The sequence below is a fragment of the Eretmochelys imbricata genome, chromosome 1 (genome assembly GCF_965152235.1).
Source record: "Eretmochelys imbricata isolate rEreImb1 chromosome 1, rEreImb1.hap1, whole genome shotgun sequence".
NCBI classification, from domain to species: Eukaryota; Metazoa; Chordata; order Testudines; family Cheloniidae; genus Eretmochelys; species Eretmochelys imbricata.
The window spans coordinates 331,555,376-331,572,838 of NC_135572.1; the positions used below are offsets into that span (position 1 = coordinate 331,555,376).

Genomic DNA, 17,463 nt, shown 5'->3' on the forward strand with positions numbered 1-17,463 from the left:
AATGATAAAGAAGAATGTAACTACTACTGAAAATATAGCAGCCTGCTAAAATTCAGCACCACTAACATTATTTAAATGCTGAACATGTTTCTTTCTGAGAACCAGGGAAATGTTGCCATAACAACAGAGACTATGAGATGAATTGCATGCTCCTTTCCAAATGCTTTAATTGAATTACAAAGGGACAAGCAGAGCACCATGATAGCTATGAGAGCTGATTGACATTTTTGGGGATGAAAAAGGTGAGATTTTGTCAAACAAACTATGAATGAGAGTGAGCGAGAGGTTTCTTCAAAAGTGTATGAGAGAGAGAGAGAGAAATTTCACTTTCAACTAAAATATTTGGTTCCCTCACCCCCCAAAAAACCCTGAAACGTTTAGTTTTTCAGTGAAAAAACAAAGCTTGTCATGGGGGGAGGGAATAGAAACAGCGATTGCCTGACCCACGGTAACGTCCACCTCTGTACAATTCAGAACTTTTGGAATCTAAGTTCTGTGCTAAACAGGTCTCTTGTGAAGTGCGCACACACATATACACTGGGTATGTATGTCTAATACTACGAAATTAGGTTGAATTTATAGAAGTCGAATTTTTAGAAAGCAATTTTATACAGTCGATTGTGTGTGTCCCCACTTAAAACCATTAAGACCATTAGGTCAGCGGAGTGCGTCCACAGTACCGAGACTAGCGTCAACTTCCAGAGCGTTGCACTGTGGGTAGCTATCCCACAGTTCCCACTGTCTCCGCCGCCCACTGGAATTCTGGGTTGAGATCCCAATGCCTGATGGGGCAAAAAAACATTGTCGTGGATGGTTCTGGATACATGTTGTCAGGCCCCCCTCCCTCACTCCCTCCATGAAAGCAACAGCAGACAATCGTTTCGTGCCTTTTTTCCTGGGTTACCCGTGCAGACGCCTTACCATGGCAAGCATGACCGCTCAGGTCACCTTCACCGTACGTCCCCTGGGTGCTGGCAGATGTGGGACTGCATTGCTACACAGCAGCAGCTCATTGCCTCGTGGCAGCAGATTGTGCAGTACGACTAGTAGCCGTCCTCATTGTCCCCTCGGTGCTCTTGGCTGGCCTTGCTCAGTTCGGTCGGGGCGCCTGGGCAGACATGGGTGCTCCTGGCAGATCTCGGTGAGGTCTGTCAGGGCGCCTGCACATAAATGGGAGTGACTCAGGTCATTCTCTTCTTTAAGTTTTGTCTAATGGAGATTCAGTCCTGCCTGGAATATTGGCAGGAGGAATAGCTCAGTGGTTTGAGCATTGGCCTGCTAAACTCAGGGTTGAGAATTCAATCTGTGAGGGGGCCATTCTGCCTCAGGCTGCTCTCCCAGCCAGCAGCACTGTCTGCTGCCAGCCTACCTCTTGCTCCTCCCTCCGCAAAAGCAACGGCTGACAATCGTTTTGAGCCTTTTTCCATGCGAGTGCCATATTGCTGTCAGCATCATCATCCACCAGTCGCTTCCGCTGCCACTCTGCTCTCCTGCTCATGCCATACCATGGCAAGCATGGAGCCCGCTCAGATCACCGCAGCAGTTGTGACTGCTCTAAACACCATACGCATTATCCAGCAGTATATGCAGAACCAGAACCAAAAGCAGGCGAGTAGGTGACGGCAGCGCAGTGAGGAGAGTGATGAGGACATGGACAAAGACTTCTCTCAAAGTACGGGCCTCGGCAATTTGGCCATCCTGGTGGCAATGGGGCAGGCTCATGCTGTGGAATGCTGATTCTGGGCCCGGGAAACAAGCACAGACTGGTGGGACCACATAGTGTTGCAGGTCTGGGACGATTCCCAATGGTCTGCGAAACTTTCGTATGAGTAACGGCACTTTCATAGAACTTTGTGACTTGCTTTTCCCTGCCCTGAAGTGCCAGAATACCAAGATGAGAACAGCCCTCACAGTTGAGAATCAAGTGGCAATAGCCCTGTGGAAGCTTGCAACGCCAGACAGCTACCGGTTAGTCGGGAATCAATTTGGAATGGGCAAATCTACCGTGGGGGCTGCTGTGATGCAATCAGCCAACCCGATCACTGACCTGTTGCTATCAAGCGTAGTGACTCTGGGAAATGTGCAGGTCATAGTGGATGGCTTTGCTGCAATGGGATTCCCTAACTGTGGTGGGGCAATAGACGGAACGCATATCCCTATCTTGGGACCAGACCACCAAGGCAGCCAGTACATAAACCTCAAGGGGTACTTTTCAATGGTGCTGCAAGCACTGGTGGATCATGAGGGACGTTTCACCAACATCAACGTGGGATGGCTGGGAAAGGTACAGTGACACTCGCATCTTCAGGAACTCAGGTCTGTGGGAACAGCTGCAGCAGACCAGAAAATAACCATTGGGGATGTTGAAATGCCTATAGTTATCCTTGGGGACCCAGCCTACCCCTTAATGCCATGGCTCATGAAGCCAGACACAGGCACCCTGGACAGTAGTCAGGCGCTGTTCAACTATAGGCTGAGCAAGTGCAGAATGGTGGTAGAATGTGCATTTGGATGTTTAAAAGCTCTCTGGCGCAGTTTACTGACTCGGGTAGACCTCAGCAAAACCAATATTCCCATCGTTATTACTGCTTGCTGTGTGCTCCACAATATCTGTGAGAGTAAGGGGGAGACATTTATGGCAGGATGGGAGGTTGAGGCAAATCGCCTGGCTGCTGATTACGTGCAGCCAGACACCAGGGTGGTTAGAAGAGCACAGCAGGGCGTGCTGCGCATAAGAGAAGCTTTGAAAAACAGTTTCATGACTGGCCAGGCTACGGTGTGAAAGTTGTTTGTTTGTTTGTTTCTTGATGAAAACCTGCCCCCTTGGTTCACTGTACTTCCCTGTAAGCCAATCGCCCTCTCCTCCCCCCTTTGATCACCGCTTGCAGAGGCAATAAAGTCATTGTTTCAAATTAATGCATTCTTTATTAATTCGTCACACAAATGGGGGAATAACTGCCAAGGTAGCTCGGGAGGGGTGAGGGAAGCACCGGGTGGGGTGGTGGAGGAGGGGAGGACGGAAGGACAAGGCCACACTGTGCTTCAACACTTATTGAATGCCAGCTTTCTGTTGCTTGGGCAGTCCTCTGGGGTGGAGTGGTTGGGTGCCCCCGCACCGCGTTCTTGGGCGTCTGGGTGAGGAGGTTATGGAATTGGGGAGGAGGGTGGTTGGTTACACAGGGGCTGCAGCAGCGTTCTGTGCTCATGCTGCCTTTCCTGCACCTCAACCATATGCCAGAGCATATCAGTTTGATCCTACAGTAGCCTCAGCATTGCATCCTGCCTCCTCTCATCATGCTGACGCCACCACTCCTCTCGTTCGTCCCTCCTGTCCTCTCGCTTGCCCCTCCTCTCCTCTCACTCGTCCCTCCTGTCCTCGCGTTCATTTTGTGCTTTCCTGGACTCTGACATTGTCTCCCTCAACGCATTGTGCTGGGCTCTTTCAGCGTGGGAGGCCTGCATAAGCCCAGAGAACATTTCATTGTGAGTGCATTTTTTTTTTGGCTTCTAATCTTTGATAGCCTCTGGGATCGAGATGATACATGGAGCGATGAAACATTTGCAGCTGCGGGAGGGAAAAAGGGAGATTAGTCTTTAAAAAGAGACATTTTAGAGAACAATGGGTAGATTCTTTCATGGTGAACCAAGCTGTTAATATTACATGTGTGCATTCTTCACAAGGTCACATTTTGCCTCTTATATGGCGGGCCTGTCAGTATGGTGTGAGAGATCACACAGGCAGGGCCTGCGGGCAACAGAATTCAGCTTGCAGGCAGACATGGTAAGCCACAGTCTTTTGGCTTCTTTAACCTTCCTAACATGTGGGAATGGTTTTAAACAGCAGCGCCCTCATTTCACATACCAAGAACCCGTTGGGTTTGCCCTTTAAAAAGGGTTGGCCATTTAAAAGGAGGGGCTGTGGTTTTCGGGTTAATGTGCAGCACAAACCGAACTAACCCCCCAACCCCCCCCCCCCACACACACACACAAAAAAAATTATCTGGGATGATCTCTTTACCCCTCCCCCCACCACGTCGCTAACAGTGGGGATGATTTCTGTTCAGCCACAGGCAAACAGCCCAGCAGGAACGGCGACCTCTGAATGTCCCCTTAATAAAATTCCCCTATTTCAGCCAGGTGACCATGAATGATATCACTCTCCTGAGGATAACACAGAGAGATAAAGAACGGCTGTTCTGTGAATGCCAGCAAACACCGGGACCATACGCTGCCATGCTTTGTTATGCAATGATTCCAGATTACATGCTGCTAGCCTGCCATGATAAAGTGTCCTACCATGGAGGACGCAATAAGGCTGCCCTCCCCAGAAACCTTTTGCAAAGGCTCTAGGAGTATATCCAGGAGAGCTTCATGGAGATGTCCCTGGAGGATTTTCGCTCCATTCCCATACACTTTAACAGACTTTTCCAGTAGCTGTACTGGCCGCGAATGCATCCCAAGTCTTCAGAGGAAATTAATCATTAAACACGCTTGCTTTTAAAACGTGTATTATATTTACAAAAGGTACACTCACCAGAGGTCCCTTCTCCACATTCTAGGTCTGGGAGCCCCCCTTCGTTGGGTTGGGAGAGTACTAGATCCAGCGTGAGAAACAGTTCCTGGCTGTTGGGGAAAATGGTTTCTCCGCTTACTTGCTGTGCTTCAACCTCCTCCTCCTCTTCTTTGTCCCCAAAATCCGCATCCCCATTGCGTGAGAGTCCATTGAGGGAGTCCACGCACAGGGCTGGGGTAGCTGTAGGGGCACCCCCTAGAATGGCATGCAGCTCATCATAGAAGCGGCATGTCCAGGGCTCTGAGCCGGAGTGGCCGTTTGCCTCTCTGGTTCTTTGGTAGGCTTGCCTGAGCTCCTTAAATTTCACGTGACACTGCTGTGGGTCCCTGTTATAGCCTTTGTCCTTCATGCCCTTGAAGATTTTTTCAAATATTTTGGCATTTCGTCTTTTCAAACAGAGTTCTGATAGCATGGATTGGTCTCCCCATACAGCGATCAGATCCAATATCTCCCGTTTGGTCTATGCTGGAGCTCTTTTGAGATTCTGGGACTGCATGGTCACCTGTGCTGATGAGCTCTGCATGGTACCTGTGCTGATCAGCTTTCCACGCTGGCCAACCAGGAAATGAAATTCAAAAGTTTGCGGGGCTTTTCCTGTCTACCTGGCCAGTGCATCTGAGTTGAGAGTGCTGTGCAGAGCGGTCACAATGGAGCACTCTGGGATAGCTCCCGGAGGCCAATACCGTCACATTGCACCCACACTACCCCAAATTGGACCCAGCAAGGTCGATTTCAGTGCTAATCCACTCGTCAGGGAGGAGTATAGAAACCGGTTTTAAGAGTCCTTAAAGTCGGAAAAATGGCTTTGTAGTGTGGACGGGTACAGGGCTAAACTGATCTAACGCTGCTAAATCCGACCTAAATTCGTAGTGTAGACCAGGGCTAAGAGTGTAAAACAGGACATTATGCATTCATTTCACTTTTTCATTCAAGGGGACAGATAGATAAGGAGACAGACTTCCTCTCCATGCTCAAGTTGTTGGATGGCATTTTAGCCAGGGGAACCCTATTAAAGTCTCTGGAAATCATATGGCTAAACCCCTTGTGCAGTGTTTTGAAACTGTAAGGGTTATTTCCACACTGTGCATTGACCACTAAGGCCTCAGTCCCTCAAAGATTGCTGCATGGGTAGATCCCGGCTTCTGCCTAGCCCCCCACTGACTACAAGTTTATTTAGCACAGTCATTCCCACTGACTCCAATGGGAGCTCCACACAGGTGCACAGGGATAATCTCATATGGTTCTCTTTACAGAATTGGCCTATGGGATAAATTAGGGCTTTCTTAGCATGGGAGAAGGGGCTCCAGCCCCTTAACAGTCCCACCCGGAAAACAGCAATAATTTGATGGTTCTTGCTGTAACATTCCAAGCCAGTAAAGTATGTAAGTAGATGTAGAATTTTAAGGACATTCTTCTAGTTGTGTGTATTGCTTATGCAGTTTCATCAGGCAACCAGAATAGCTGAGTCATGTTTTCTTTACCTAACTTAAACAGTGAAAAGCAACACACACAAAAAGAGATCAGAGACCTTGTAAAGATAACACTGGGAGGAAATCAGAGAATATATATATAAAAAACAAACAAACACCTTTTAAAATTATTCCTAAACACTTTGGCAGAGCAATATACAGTGCTCAAAATCATGATATTTTACATAAAGTAATACCCTTACCACATGCCCACTGAATTTATTAATACTGACTTAGTATCTTGTTTGGTCACATTGTAGTTTCTCATCCACTCATATTTATATTTGATGTTATTTTAGATTGGCCAGACATTTGCTGATCTAGAAAATCCATGCCTCTTGTACGTGTGCACGGCTGAGGGCTTAACAGTGCTGGTTCAGCACAGTCGCAAGCAGAGATTGGTGCAGCAAAGTACATAACATATATAAAATAACAGATTCAAATTTTCCTAATGGCCTTTCTTTTAAAATGGTATCTCAAGACTTTACTAACATAAGCTAATAAGGTGCACCTCTCAGGCTTGGGCCATCTGTCTCTGTGGGGTCCTGGATCCAGGGCCTGAGTTAGCGCAATTTGTGAGACGATGGAAGGCAGAGGAGTTAGGCTTGAGGCTGTGTTCGAACTCTGGGCTTACACTGTAGCGCAGATGCCCTCAACGCCTTTGTGCCTCAGTTTCTGTCTCTCTAAAATGGGAACACCACTATTAACAACTCTCTGTAAAACACTTGGATGCCCCTGTTGAGGGGCATTAGGTGGGTAGCCAGTGTTGCCACTGCAGCTGCTTAATCTGATCTGTAGATAAGCAAAGGGCTTTTGATCTCCAGGGTTGCTTGGAGCATTATAGCCACACCCCAACCTTTAAAAACAAGGTTAAAAAGCAATAGGGAATGTTACCATATAGGGCATATGATAAATCTATAGATTCTAGTGTGGTTTGTGTTTTAAACAGGTGTCAAGAATATATATGATGAAATTCTGCTAGACTTGTACAGAGCTAGTTACTTTTACACAGAAGTTACACTGAGCTGTGATGCCCAGTGCCAATAGCACAGTAAAGCCTGTTTATGGTTAATTCTGTTATAGTGAAACTCCACTTAGAAAGGGAATTTCCCCGCAGCCACCCTACACCAAGCCCGACTAAGTGGGCTTTGCACAGAGTTGCTGCCGGGGAGCTGGGGGTTTGAAATCCACCCACCCTGCCCATGTGCAGGTGACAGGGGAGCCTTCAGCTCCCCTCTGGCCTTTCCATAGCCCCTGGACTGGAATAGAGACTGCAACCCCTGCACAGGGGTTGCAGACATGGGTCCGTGTAATCACTGGCTCCCCCAGAAGGAGCTGCACCAGTGAAGAATTGCTGGTTTGAGTTCTCTTACTCTAGGCACAGCCTGGGTGTTCGGGCACAGCTATTCAGACACGCTCTGCCTAACACAACATCCAGCTCCTTCCCTACCGACAGCTCGAGGAGAGCGCTGGCACCAATGGCAGTGTCCAGCAGCATGATCGTTAGTAGGGTGCCTTCTTCTGTAATAAGAAAAGGAGGACTCGTGGCACCTTAGAGACTAACCCATTTATTTGAGCATAAGCTTTCGTGAGCTACAGCTAAAGCTTATGCTCAAATAAATGGGTTAGTCTCTAAGGTGCCACAAGTCCTCCTTTTCTTTTTGCGAATACAGAGTGACACGGCTACTACTCCGAAATCTCACCTGTAATAACGGAACTCTGCTACTAGTGACATGTTTGGGGAGGGAAAGCAGCAATTCCTGTCAGGCGTTTCAGGCCCGTGGCTGGCTTACTTTGCAGAACCAGCCCTGATATTTTTGAATTGGGGGTGGGGGGGAGGGGGTCATTGTCTTTTGGAACATTTTTGCCAGTTTCCGTGCAGCATAGTCCCGCAACTATACACAGGGCTAGCCTGAGAAATGCAGGAGCGACTGCCATTTTGGTGTATACTCCAACTGGAACTGATTCATCTTAATGCGGCAGGGCCTGGGCTCTTTAGTTCACCACCTGTGTGCCTGGGGCAGACGTGGAACCCAGCTGCTTGTTTCTTTCAACCTGAGCAATTGGTTTCATGATCATTTGCATTTTCAAGCCTGCCTGCACAAGGAAAAGGGCTACTAACTTCCTTTAAAAAAAAGTGAAAATTCTCCTTTGCATATCCAGTTGCTTAAGGTCTGACATAAGTACTAAAAAGACACATTCATTATTATGTGACAGGTTTCAGAGTAGCAGCCATGTTAGTCTGTATCCAAAAAAAGAAAAAGGAGGATGTGTGGCACCTTAGAGATTAACAAATTTATTTGAGCATAAGCTTTCGTGAGCTACAGCTCACTTCACTGGATGCATTATTACGTGAGTTGTTTTCAGATGAAGTAGGTTTTTTTAAAAAAACAAACAGATTTGCCCTCTTCTCACTTGCACAGAAGTAGTATTGGAAAAGTGGGACACAAAAAACAGCTTATATACTGGAATGAATCTTCACTATCTCAAATATCGTAAAGAACTGACCCATTGTTTAAACAACCAATTTGTGTCTCACTTTCTGCATGGTATATGCTGAATACATTGGGAATAAATTAAATACCACTTAACAGGTTTACTTGTAAGTCATGACTGGACAGGCAGGTCTCAGGATAAGTCTTTACAAATGTATTTGTCTAGTACAAAGTTTCAGTTCTGGTGGACTTTACCTTTATAGGCAAGGGGGAATGCAAGCAAGCACCTGTGAAAGTAACAGTTAACCACAAGTACTCCTTTTCTTTTTGTGAATACATACTAATACAGCTGTTACTCTGAAACCAGTTAACATTAGTAACTGTAAAAACAAGGTTCAGATGGCAAAATGTGCTGCTGACCGCAAAAAAAACCCCAATGTAAGTTACTATGTTTTATTCAAATATATTTATTGCAAAATTCTTCCAGCCTCTTTGTGCCACCAGAATGAAGGGATCAATGCCTGGGCCAAGATGTGGCTCCACACCTCCAGTGGTGTTGTTCTGTTTGTATCATTAACTGGACAATGATCCTGTGACTTTCCAACCGTACATTACATATTCTCCTTGTTCTTTTTAATGCTGAGCCTTTCAAATGTTTGAGATTTTTCCATATAGTAACATATTGTGAAATATAACTGTAAATGATAACTTAATGGGTTATTTTTGCATCTTGATAGTGGATTTTGTATTTAAATGTCCATGTATTACCAACCCACTGCTCATTATTTTCCCCTCTTTTTTTTCCTCCCCAGGTATAACTACACTACAGAAGAAGTGGAGAATACATGCCTTTGCAGTAGAGAAAATCTGGTGGCTTCTGAACCATTCCCCTTTTCTGCTCAGGAGGAAAAAGTATGAGAGTACTCGTACCGGTATATCACCTCCTGCGCCTGCGAGATCTGCAGCGTCCTTGTTCTAAAATTACAAACTTGAGATACTTAATTTCCTCTGTATATAAGACTGTTTTAAATCAGTAGAGAACGGAGTCTAACAAGCATTATTAAGACACATGCCAACAACTCAGCTCAGATTTGGTTTCTTTGTAAAATGAATAATATGGTTTCAATTAAACTTTGTGTTGTTGGTGCCTGCCAATCACATCTGAAAAATACAGCTTTGGATTAAATGTGGATAATTCTGAGTTTACTGGGAGCCAGTATGATACCTGCATTGTTAAAAACAGCTAGCAGATAATTTTGCATTAGTACTGAACTATTATTTGTATTAAATCCCAAGATTAATTTCAACTGACTGGGAGTGAAAGATAAGAGACCAGATCCTCATATGGTGTAAATCCTTCACTGTCCACTGAAGTCAATTTACATCACCTGAGAAACACTGAGAACACATTTAGAGTGCTCAACGCACAGTGGTTTTCACAAAGCCAGAAAAGCAATCATTGTCCTAATTCACTGCTTGCAACAGGTGAGTGCTTATTGCAATTTTATACTGGCATTTATATACTGGGGACACACACGCCATTGTGCCTGTAGGCTGAGCACATTACACACCAGAGACTCCCTGCATCCCTCCACACATACCCCACAAGCTCCCTGTGCGTCACCCTCCCATCTCCCTTTATTTCAGGAACCTGTTGCAGACCCTCTCTATCCCATCTCTCATGTCAACAATTTCCATCCCACCATCAACCTCAGCCTGGACCAGTCCACACAAGAGATCCACTTCCTGGACACTACAGTGCTTATAAGCGATGGTCACATAAACACCACCCTATACTGGAAACCTACTGACCGCTATTCCTACCTACATGCCTCCAGCTTTCACCCAGACCACACCACACAATCCATTGTCTACAGCCAAGCTCTACGATACAACCGCATTTGCTCCAACCCCTCAGACAGAGACAAACACCTACAAGATCTCTATCAAGCATTCTTACAACTACAATACCCACCTGCGGAAGTGAAGAAACAGACTGGCACAGCCAGAAGAGTACCCAGAAGTCACCTACTACAGGACAGGCTCAACAAAGAAAATAACAGAACGCCACTAGCCGTCACCTTCAGCCCCCAACTAAAACCTCTCCAACGCATTATCAAGGATCTACAACCTATCCTGAAGGATGATCCCTCACTCTCACAGATCTTGGGAGACAGGCCAGTCCTTGCCTACAGACAGCCCCCCAACCTGAAGCAAATACTCACCAGCAACCACACAACAGAACCACTAACCCAGGAACCTATCCTTGCAACAAAGCCTGTTGCCAACTGTGCCCACATATCTATACAGGGGACACCATCACAGGGCCTAATCACATCAGCCACAATATCAGCTCATTCACCTGCACATCTACCAATGTGATATATGCCATCATGTGCCAGCAATGCCCCTCTGCCATGTACATTGGTCAAACTGGACAGTCTCTATGTAAAACAATAAATGGACACAAATCAGATGTCAAGAATTATAACATTCATAAACCAGTTGGAGAACACTTCAATCTCTCTGGTCACTCGATTTCTGACCTAAAAGTGACTATTCTTCCAGAAAAAAATCTTCAAAAACAGACTCCAACGAGAGATTGCTGAATTGGAATTAATTTGCAAATTGGATACAATTAACTTAGGCTTGAATAGAGACTGGGAATGGTTGAGTCATTATACAAAGTAAAACTATTTCCCCTTGTTTATTCCTCCCCCCCCCATTCCTCAGACGGTCTTGTTAACTCCTAGAAATGGCCCACTTGATTATCACTTCAAAAGGTTTTCTCTCCCCCACCCCACTCTCCTGCTCGTAATAGCTCATCTTAAGTGATCACTCTCCTTACAATGTGTATGATAAACACTCATTTTTTCATGGTCTGTGTATATAAATCTCCTCACTGTATTTTCCACTTTATGCATCCGATGAAGTGAGCTGTAGCTCACGAAAGCTTATGCTCAAATAAATTGGTTAGTCTCTAAGGTGCCACAAGTACTCCTTTTCTTTTTGGATTCAGTGTTAGCAGTTATCGCATTAGACAGACACAAACAAACTGAATTGCCATCAAGTCAAGTGTAGGGCCCCACTTTGCTCAGCCAACAAATTAAAACCAGTTAGACTTGTGTAGTCCTTGCAATTTATCTACAGAAGGAGTTTGACAGTGCTGACAGCCAGTCAAATAGCTCCATTTCTGACCAGAGTTTATTTCATAGTCTAGAAATAAATAAATACTGTTTACACATTGTCACACCTGCAAATCTTTTATTTCCTGGACTGACACCCTAAAAATGTTGTTACAATACAAGTGATGACTTCAAAAACACAGTTTTCTTGCTAGGTTACTCTAGCCAGAAATACCCAAGGAAATGGACTTAAAATCCTGGTACAGAAATATCATCAGCTTCTGTTTTTGGAAAGTGTGATAAAAGGGCACATTTCCACAGAGCACTGTTTGTGTATAATACTGATAATACCGTGGAACTGGGAATGGTCATTGTACATTTCCGTTGCATTTGCAGCTTTGAAAAAAAAAAATCTGTGAAAATTAAGTTGACAGTAACTGCCAGTCCCATCTAGCACCAGGCAAATGGCAGCTCCGCAACAGAGTCTGCCCAGGTGTCCGAGAACAAGGGAACACAAATACTTGGCCACACACTCTTTCAGCAAAATATAACAATTCCACAGCATTTGTAGTGCTTCCATTCTCCTAGTGCTTTACAAACATCTAATCAATGCTCACAACAGCCCTGTGAGGTAGGTCAGTATCATTGTCCCCATTGTACAGATGGGGAAACTGAGGCAGAGAGGGGGAGTTACTTGTCCCAAATCATTGAGCGCATCATCAGAGCGATGCTCATACTGTGGTTTAGACTAGGCTACTTTCCTTCTCTCCTCACAATCCTTCTCTTCCTCCTGTGGGAGGTCAACGAGAAGGCTGTAATGAAGCATGTGGCTTGTAATTTTCTGATAAACACATAAAATAGTCAAATATTAGGTTGTCGGTGTCCTGGGAAATGCAGCAATATGCTGCACAGTGTCATCGTACAAAACATCACTCAACTGGTTACTGAGAATGTGTGAGTACAAGGTGGGGATAATGGAATGGGGAAAAAAAATCCCTCTTATTCACAAAAAGGGTCCATCAATAAAAATGTGAAAACAAAGTTTGGGCCTTAACCCATTTGCACTGTTTCAGACTCTCAAACAAAGATCCCAAAAAGGCTGCTGAAGGAAAAAACAAACAAACAAAAAAACCCACAAAAAACCACCCCTCCCCACCAATTTAATTCCAGTCTATAAACCCCACCTGCCGGGAGCTCTGTGGGGAATTTCAGCCCTACCTCTTCCCAGCAACAGAGATCACAGAAAGAAAAGGAGGACTTGTGGCACCTTAGCGACTAACCAATTTATTTGAGCATAAGCTTTTGTGAGCTACAGCTCACTTCATCGGATGCAGTGATGAAGTGAGCTGTAGCTCATGAAAGCTTATGCTCAAATAAATTGGTTAGTCTCTAAGGTGCCACAAGTCCTCCTGTTCTTTTTGCGGATACAGACTAACACGGCTGCTACTCTGAAAAGAGATCACAGTCATTCCAATGAGCCAACAGAGAATAAGACTTCTGGAGTTTCTTCCTCTATCTCAAACTGCCTCATACGTTATATAACATACAAAAAATAATAGAGTAGTGATGTGGCTGCACTATAAAATAACCCCACCTGGCAGGCTTTCAACCCTGGACAGGCAATGCATAAGGCAGGCACAATTACATTTTTATTTACCCTGAGACTTACATTCGGGCACCTAGAAAGACGTTCCATTCCCCCAGCCTTGCAGAGCACTGGCCAACACTCTCAGCACAGAGGTGCATTGGTTGTGTGTTGGAGCTGCTGTGCAAGTAGGTTTGACAAATGTGTTACGTAATTACCCTTTACGTCAACCTACTGTGGCCCTCCACACCAGTGGTTCTCAACCAGAGGTACACATACCCCTGGGGGTACGCAGAGGTCTTCCAGGGAGTACATCAACTCATCTAGAGATATTTGCCTAGTTGTACAACAGGCTACATAAAAAGCATTAGTGAAGTCAGTACAAACTAAAATTTCACACAGACAATGACTTGTTTATACTGCTCCGGATATCATACACTAAAATGTAAGTATGATATTTATATTCCAATTGATTTATTTTATAATTATATTGGAAAAATGAGAAATAAACAATTTTTCTGGAACAGTGTGCTGTGACACTTCTGTATTTTTATGTCTGATTTTGTAAGCAAGTAGTTTTTAAGTGAGGTGAAACTTGGAGTACAAACGACATAGACTTCTGAAAGGGGTACAGTAGAATGGAAAGGTTGAGAACCACTGGTCTACCCTACTCACAATCCTTAACATGCTCCTCAGGTGTTGAGTCTGGAATGAAATGGTGCCAGTGAAAAAGACAAGGTGTACACAGAGCCAAAGCTGTGGGTTAGCTCCCTCCTTGGTTAAGAAAACAATTCTTCCGTTGCCAGCCATTGCTGTCCACAGAGCAGATTCTTGTATTCAAACAGCAAAGACCACTCACTGTAGTCATCTCAAAGAATTTAAGATTAGACACACCACCTGACAGGAGTGAGAAAAGACCTCACTGAAAGAGAATAATCTGCCACCTTGGCCAACAGGAGCTGGGAATTCTATGCACACAGAGCACTGAGCCACAGGGTTGAAAAGAGAAGGAGCAACTAACCAGTCCTGCTGAACAAAATGGCATCATTGACTAACTCAGGAGCCCCACTGACCCCTGCTGAAGCCAAAGGCCAAGTGCCATAATGCTAGACTTCTTGTGGGGCAAGTGGAGTTCCTTCAAAATGCACAAAGTGTTTTTAAGGGTGGGTGGGAGGTGTAGAATACAGATGTGCAAGGATGTTTTGTCAAAATACCAAACTACTCCCAGGGCCCCAATACCAGGGCAGGAGCCAGCACTAAATGAATTTTGATGGAAAGGTCATTACATAAAAAATTAACATATGGAATAAACTACCAAGGCAAGACTAGGTGCACATAGTACAGTTGTTCTCAAATATTTTCACACTGTGGAGTACTTTAAGGCAGAGACAAACCTTTCCCTGGACACTTTCCCTCCCAATCAAATGATTTTGATCTCACATCTTTTAAGACAGGGGTTCTGAAACTGAGGGTTGGGACCCCTCAGGGGGTTGCAAGGTTATTACATGGGGGGGTTGCAAGCTGTCAGCCTCCACCCCAAACCCCGCTTTGCCTCCAACATTTACAATGGTGTTAAATATATTAAAAAGTGTTTTTAATTTATTGGGGGGGGGGGTGTCACACTCAGAGGCTTGCTATGTGAAAGGGGTCACCAGTACAAAAATTTGAGAACCACTGTTCTAAGAAGCAACTACAGTGCTTGGTTGTGTTAAAAAATTAATAAGAAGGAACTTAAATGCCATGGTTGTGACAGCTCAATTTTACATCCCCTTGCTTTGTACTTGCACTGACTCTTTCCTCTTAAAAAAAAAAAAAACAAAAAAAACCAAACGTAAAGCCTTATATGTTGTAAGTCCCAAAGCTTTCCTCTTTGCTTTCAGCCCCGCTTCAGGACACTTGAGAGTTTGGTCCTGTCCTCCAGTGCAACTATTACCCCTCCAGAGCTGGTGTAGTATACAGAGAGGATCACAGCTGAGTTTATACCACAGAAACAGCTGTAACAGATAGAAAGACAATTAACAGCCAGGTAGAGATGTGTTGGTGGTTTTGAGTCAGATGGTCAAGGTAGTGCCTGAAAATCCAAAGAGAATCCTGCACTGGGATACAGCAAAGAGAGAACATTACCTTTTGAGACTGAAGTGCCTCACAGTTGTGACTGAGCACATCTGCAGAAGCAGTTCCACCTGGATAGGCTTCACACACCATTACACATATATACACATACATACTCGGAGAGCGAGCGCGAACATCACAAAGGGCTACCCAAGTACCCTCATCTAAACTCACAAATTAGGCAGTTCCGCTTGGATGATTTTCACACCAGTGCCCTCTACACAAGATGATGATTTTCTTAAATCTACTGCAGTAAATGCCCCTCTAATGTTTCCTCTAGAAAAGAGTCTTAAGCAGAATTTCTCTCTCTCTCTTATCCATGCACCCAACTTATTCCCTTCACTTTGCCTCCTCTGAGTCCAACCCTGTATTTGAAGCCACAGAGGCAAAGGAAGAAAGCAAAGTAGTAGCAGTAGTGAGACTCAGTATCGATTTAGCTGCAACAAGGGCAACCAGTCACCAGGCTGAACAATAAGGAAGTGAAAAAAGCCACAGCCAGGAGGGGCTCAGAAAGGGTAGCTGGTACATGGTATTGCTTATGTGGTATGGCACTAGAAGCCAAGAGGTGGGACAGATTAAGCTTTTCAAGGCAAGGAGGCTGCAAGTGCAAATAGGTTATAAAGTAATCTTAATGAAAGTCAAAAAAGAAGCACAACACATCTAAAAGCAAAGCTCGAGCATCCCAACAACCTTAAAAGGAAACAAGCACTAAAATATTGGGTGGATGCTCAGGGCCTGAATGTTGAGACTCACGCCTGTCTTTGATCGTGGGTATGGTCATCCTAATTCTGACATTTCTCCCACAGACACATCATCTGTATTTTCTTTAAGAAATATGGTAGATGTCATACCTGGTCAGATCATTTTTCCATCTAGACTCACATCCTGCCTTTGGCAGCTACCTATGGCAGATGAGGAAGGGGATCTAATAACTTAACAGTCAGAAACATACGTTATATTATATGACAGTTTGTTCGAGGGCATGGAGGGGAAAGAAATAGAAATTTGTTCCTTACCCAGCTCATGATCAGTTTCCCCCACCCAAAAATTATTGCAGCTAATGTAACTGCAGATTGTATTCATGTGTCCCTCTTTTTTATTCTTCCTAGTGCCTTGAAAAGAGTTCAACTTAACTATACCTTACATAACGATCTTCCATTAATCCAGTTAAAATGTCTTGCCTTTAAGTGCCCTTTAGTTCTTGTATTATGATACACGATATGAACAGTCTCCCAACGGTCTTCATTGTACTTATATACAGCTATAAATATAATAGTATACAAGTAAATATATATCTACATTATTGCATCTTACTCTTTGCCTTCCCACATTTAATAGCCCTAACCAGCATTTTCAGGAAGTTTTGGTTTGGGGTGCCTTTCTTTCTGGAAACTCAACCTCGTGTCCAGTTTCTGTTGGAGCTGTGGCTGTTCAGCACTGAGGCTCCAGTGACACTAGAGAGCGTACAGTGGTGCAGCTGCGAGCTACAATGTAGGTGCTCTAAGGTGACAGGAGAGTGCTCTCCCATTGGCTCAACGACTCTAGCTCCCGCGAGCAGCAGTAGCAGCAAGGTCGAGGGGAGAAACTCCCACGGACAGACCACAGTCCACACCAGCACTTAAGTTGCTCAGAGGGGTGGTTTATTCACTCCCCTAAGCAACATAAATTATACCGACATAAGCTGTAGCGCAGACATAGCCTAACTAGTTAAGTCAGGGGATTTGCAGGTGCTTAGCACTGCTGAAAAGTCAAACCCAAGTTGGCCCTTTGAGCTTTCAATTTGGCTACTTTGGAAAATGTGGCTGCTAATTTTTCTCCACCCTCATCATTCTTCTGATGCAAGCTTTGCCCACTTAATGTCGTTTTTACTGCCCTTTATTTCTTCTATGGTCTGCAAGAGTTAACATACTTTTGAACAACACACACACAATTTCTAGAATGCTGTTATAACAGTTTCTCAACTATTCTGTCTTCTGACCTCTTAGAACACAATGCAGTTTCTAGGTGGTGGGCACCTGAAAACCAGCCATTCTGAGGGCTTTCAGATATTTGGAGTATATGTCCAGTGTTTGTAGGAGGTTTCTAGCACTTGGGAGGTGGGTTTAATTTGGACACGATGATACTTGAATGTTTTACTTGGCATTACAACTAACTGGAGAATTGG

The 17,463-nt window shown here is 44.6% G+C and overlaps 1 protein-coding gene across 6 annotated transcripts in view; it reads right to left on the reverse strand.

The window, feature by feature from the left end:
* Positions 1-17,463, reverse strand: part of ERGIC2 (ERGIC and golgi 2) — a 73,830-nt gene that overhangs the window by 9,292 nt on the left and 47,075 nt on the right. The window contains exons 14-15 of one of the 6 annotated variants that reach the window (XM_077835239.1): positions 4,535-4,623; positions 2,939-3,565 (exon numbers count right to left, since the gene is read on the reverse strand). The exons of 1 other annotated variant lie outside the window; for it this stretch is intronic. In XM_077835239.1, coding sequence (XP_077691365.1) covers positions 3,508-3,565; positions 4,535-4,623 — 147 coding nt within the window. In that variant the 3' untranslated portion in view covers positions 2,939-3,507. Of the gene's footprint in view, positions 1-2,938; positions 4,624-17,463 lie in introns of those variants that run through there. 4 more of the 6 variants (XR_013348093.1, XM_077835256.1, XM_077835269.1 and 1 more) reach the window with 4 other exon arrangements.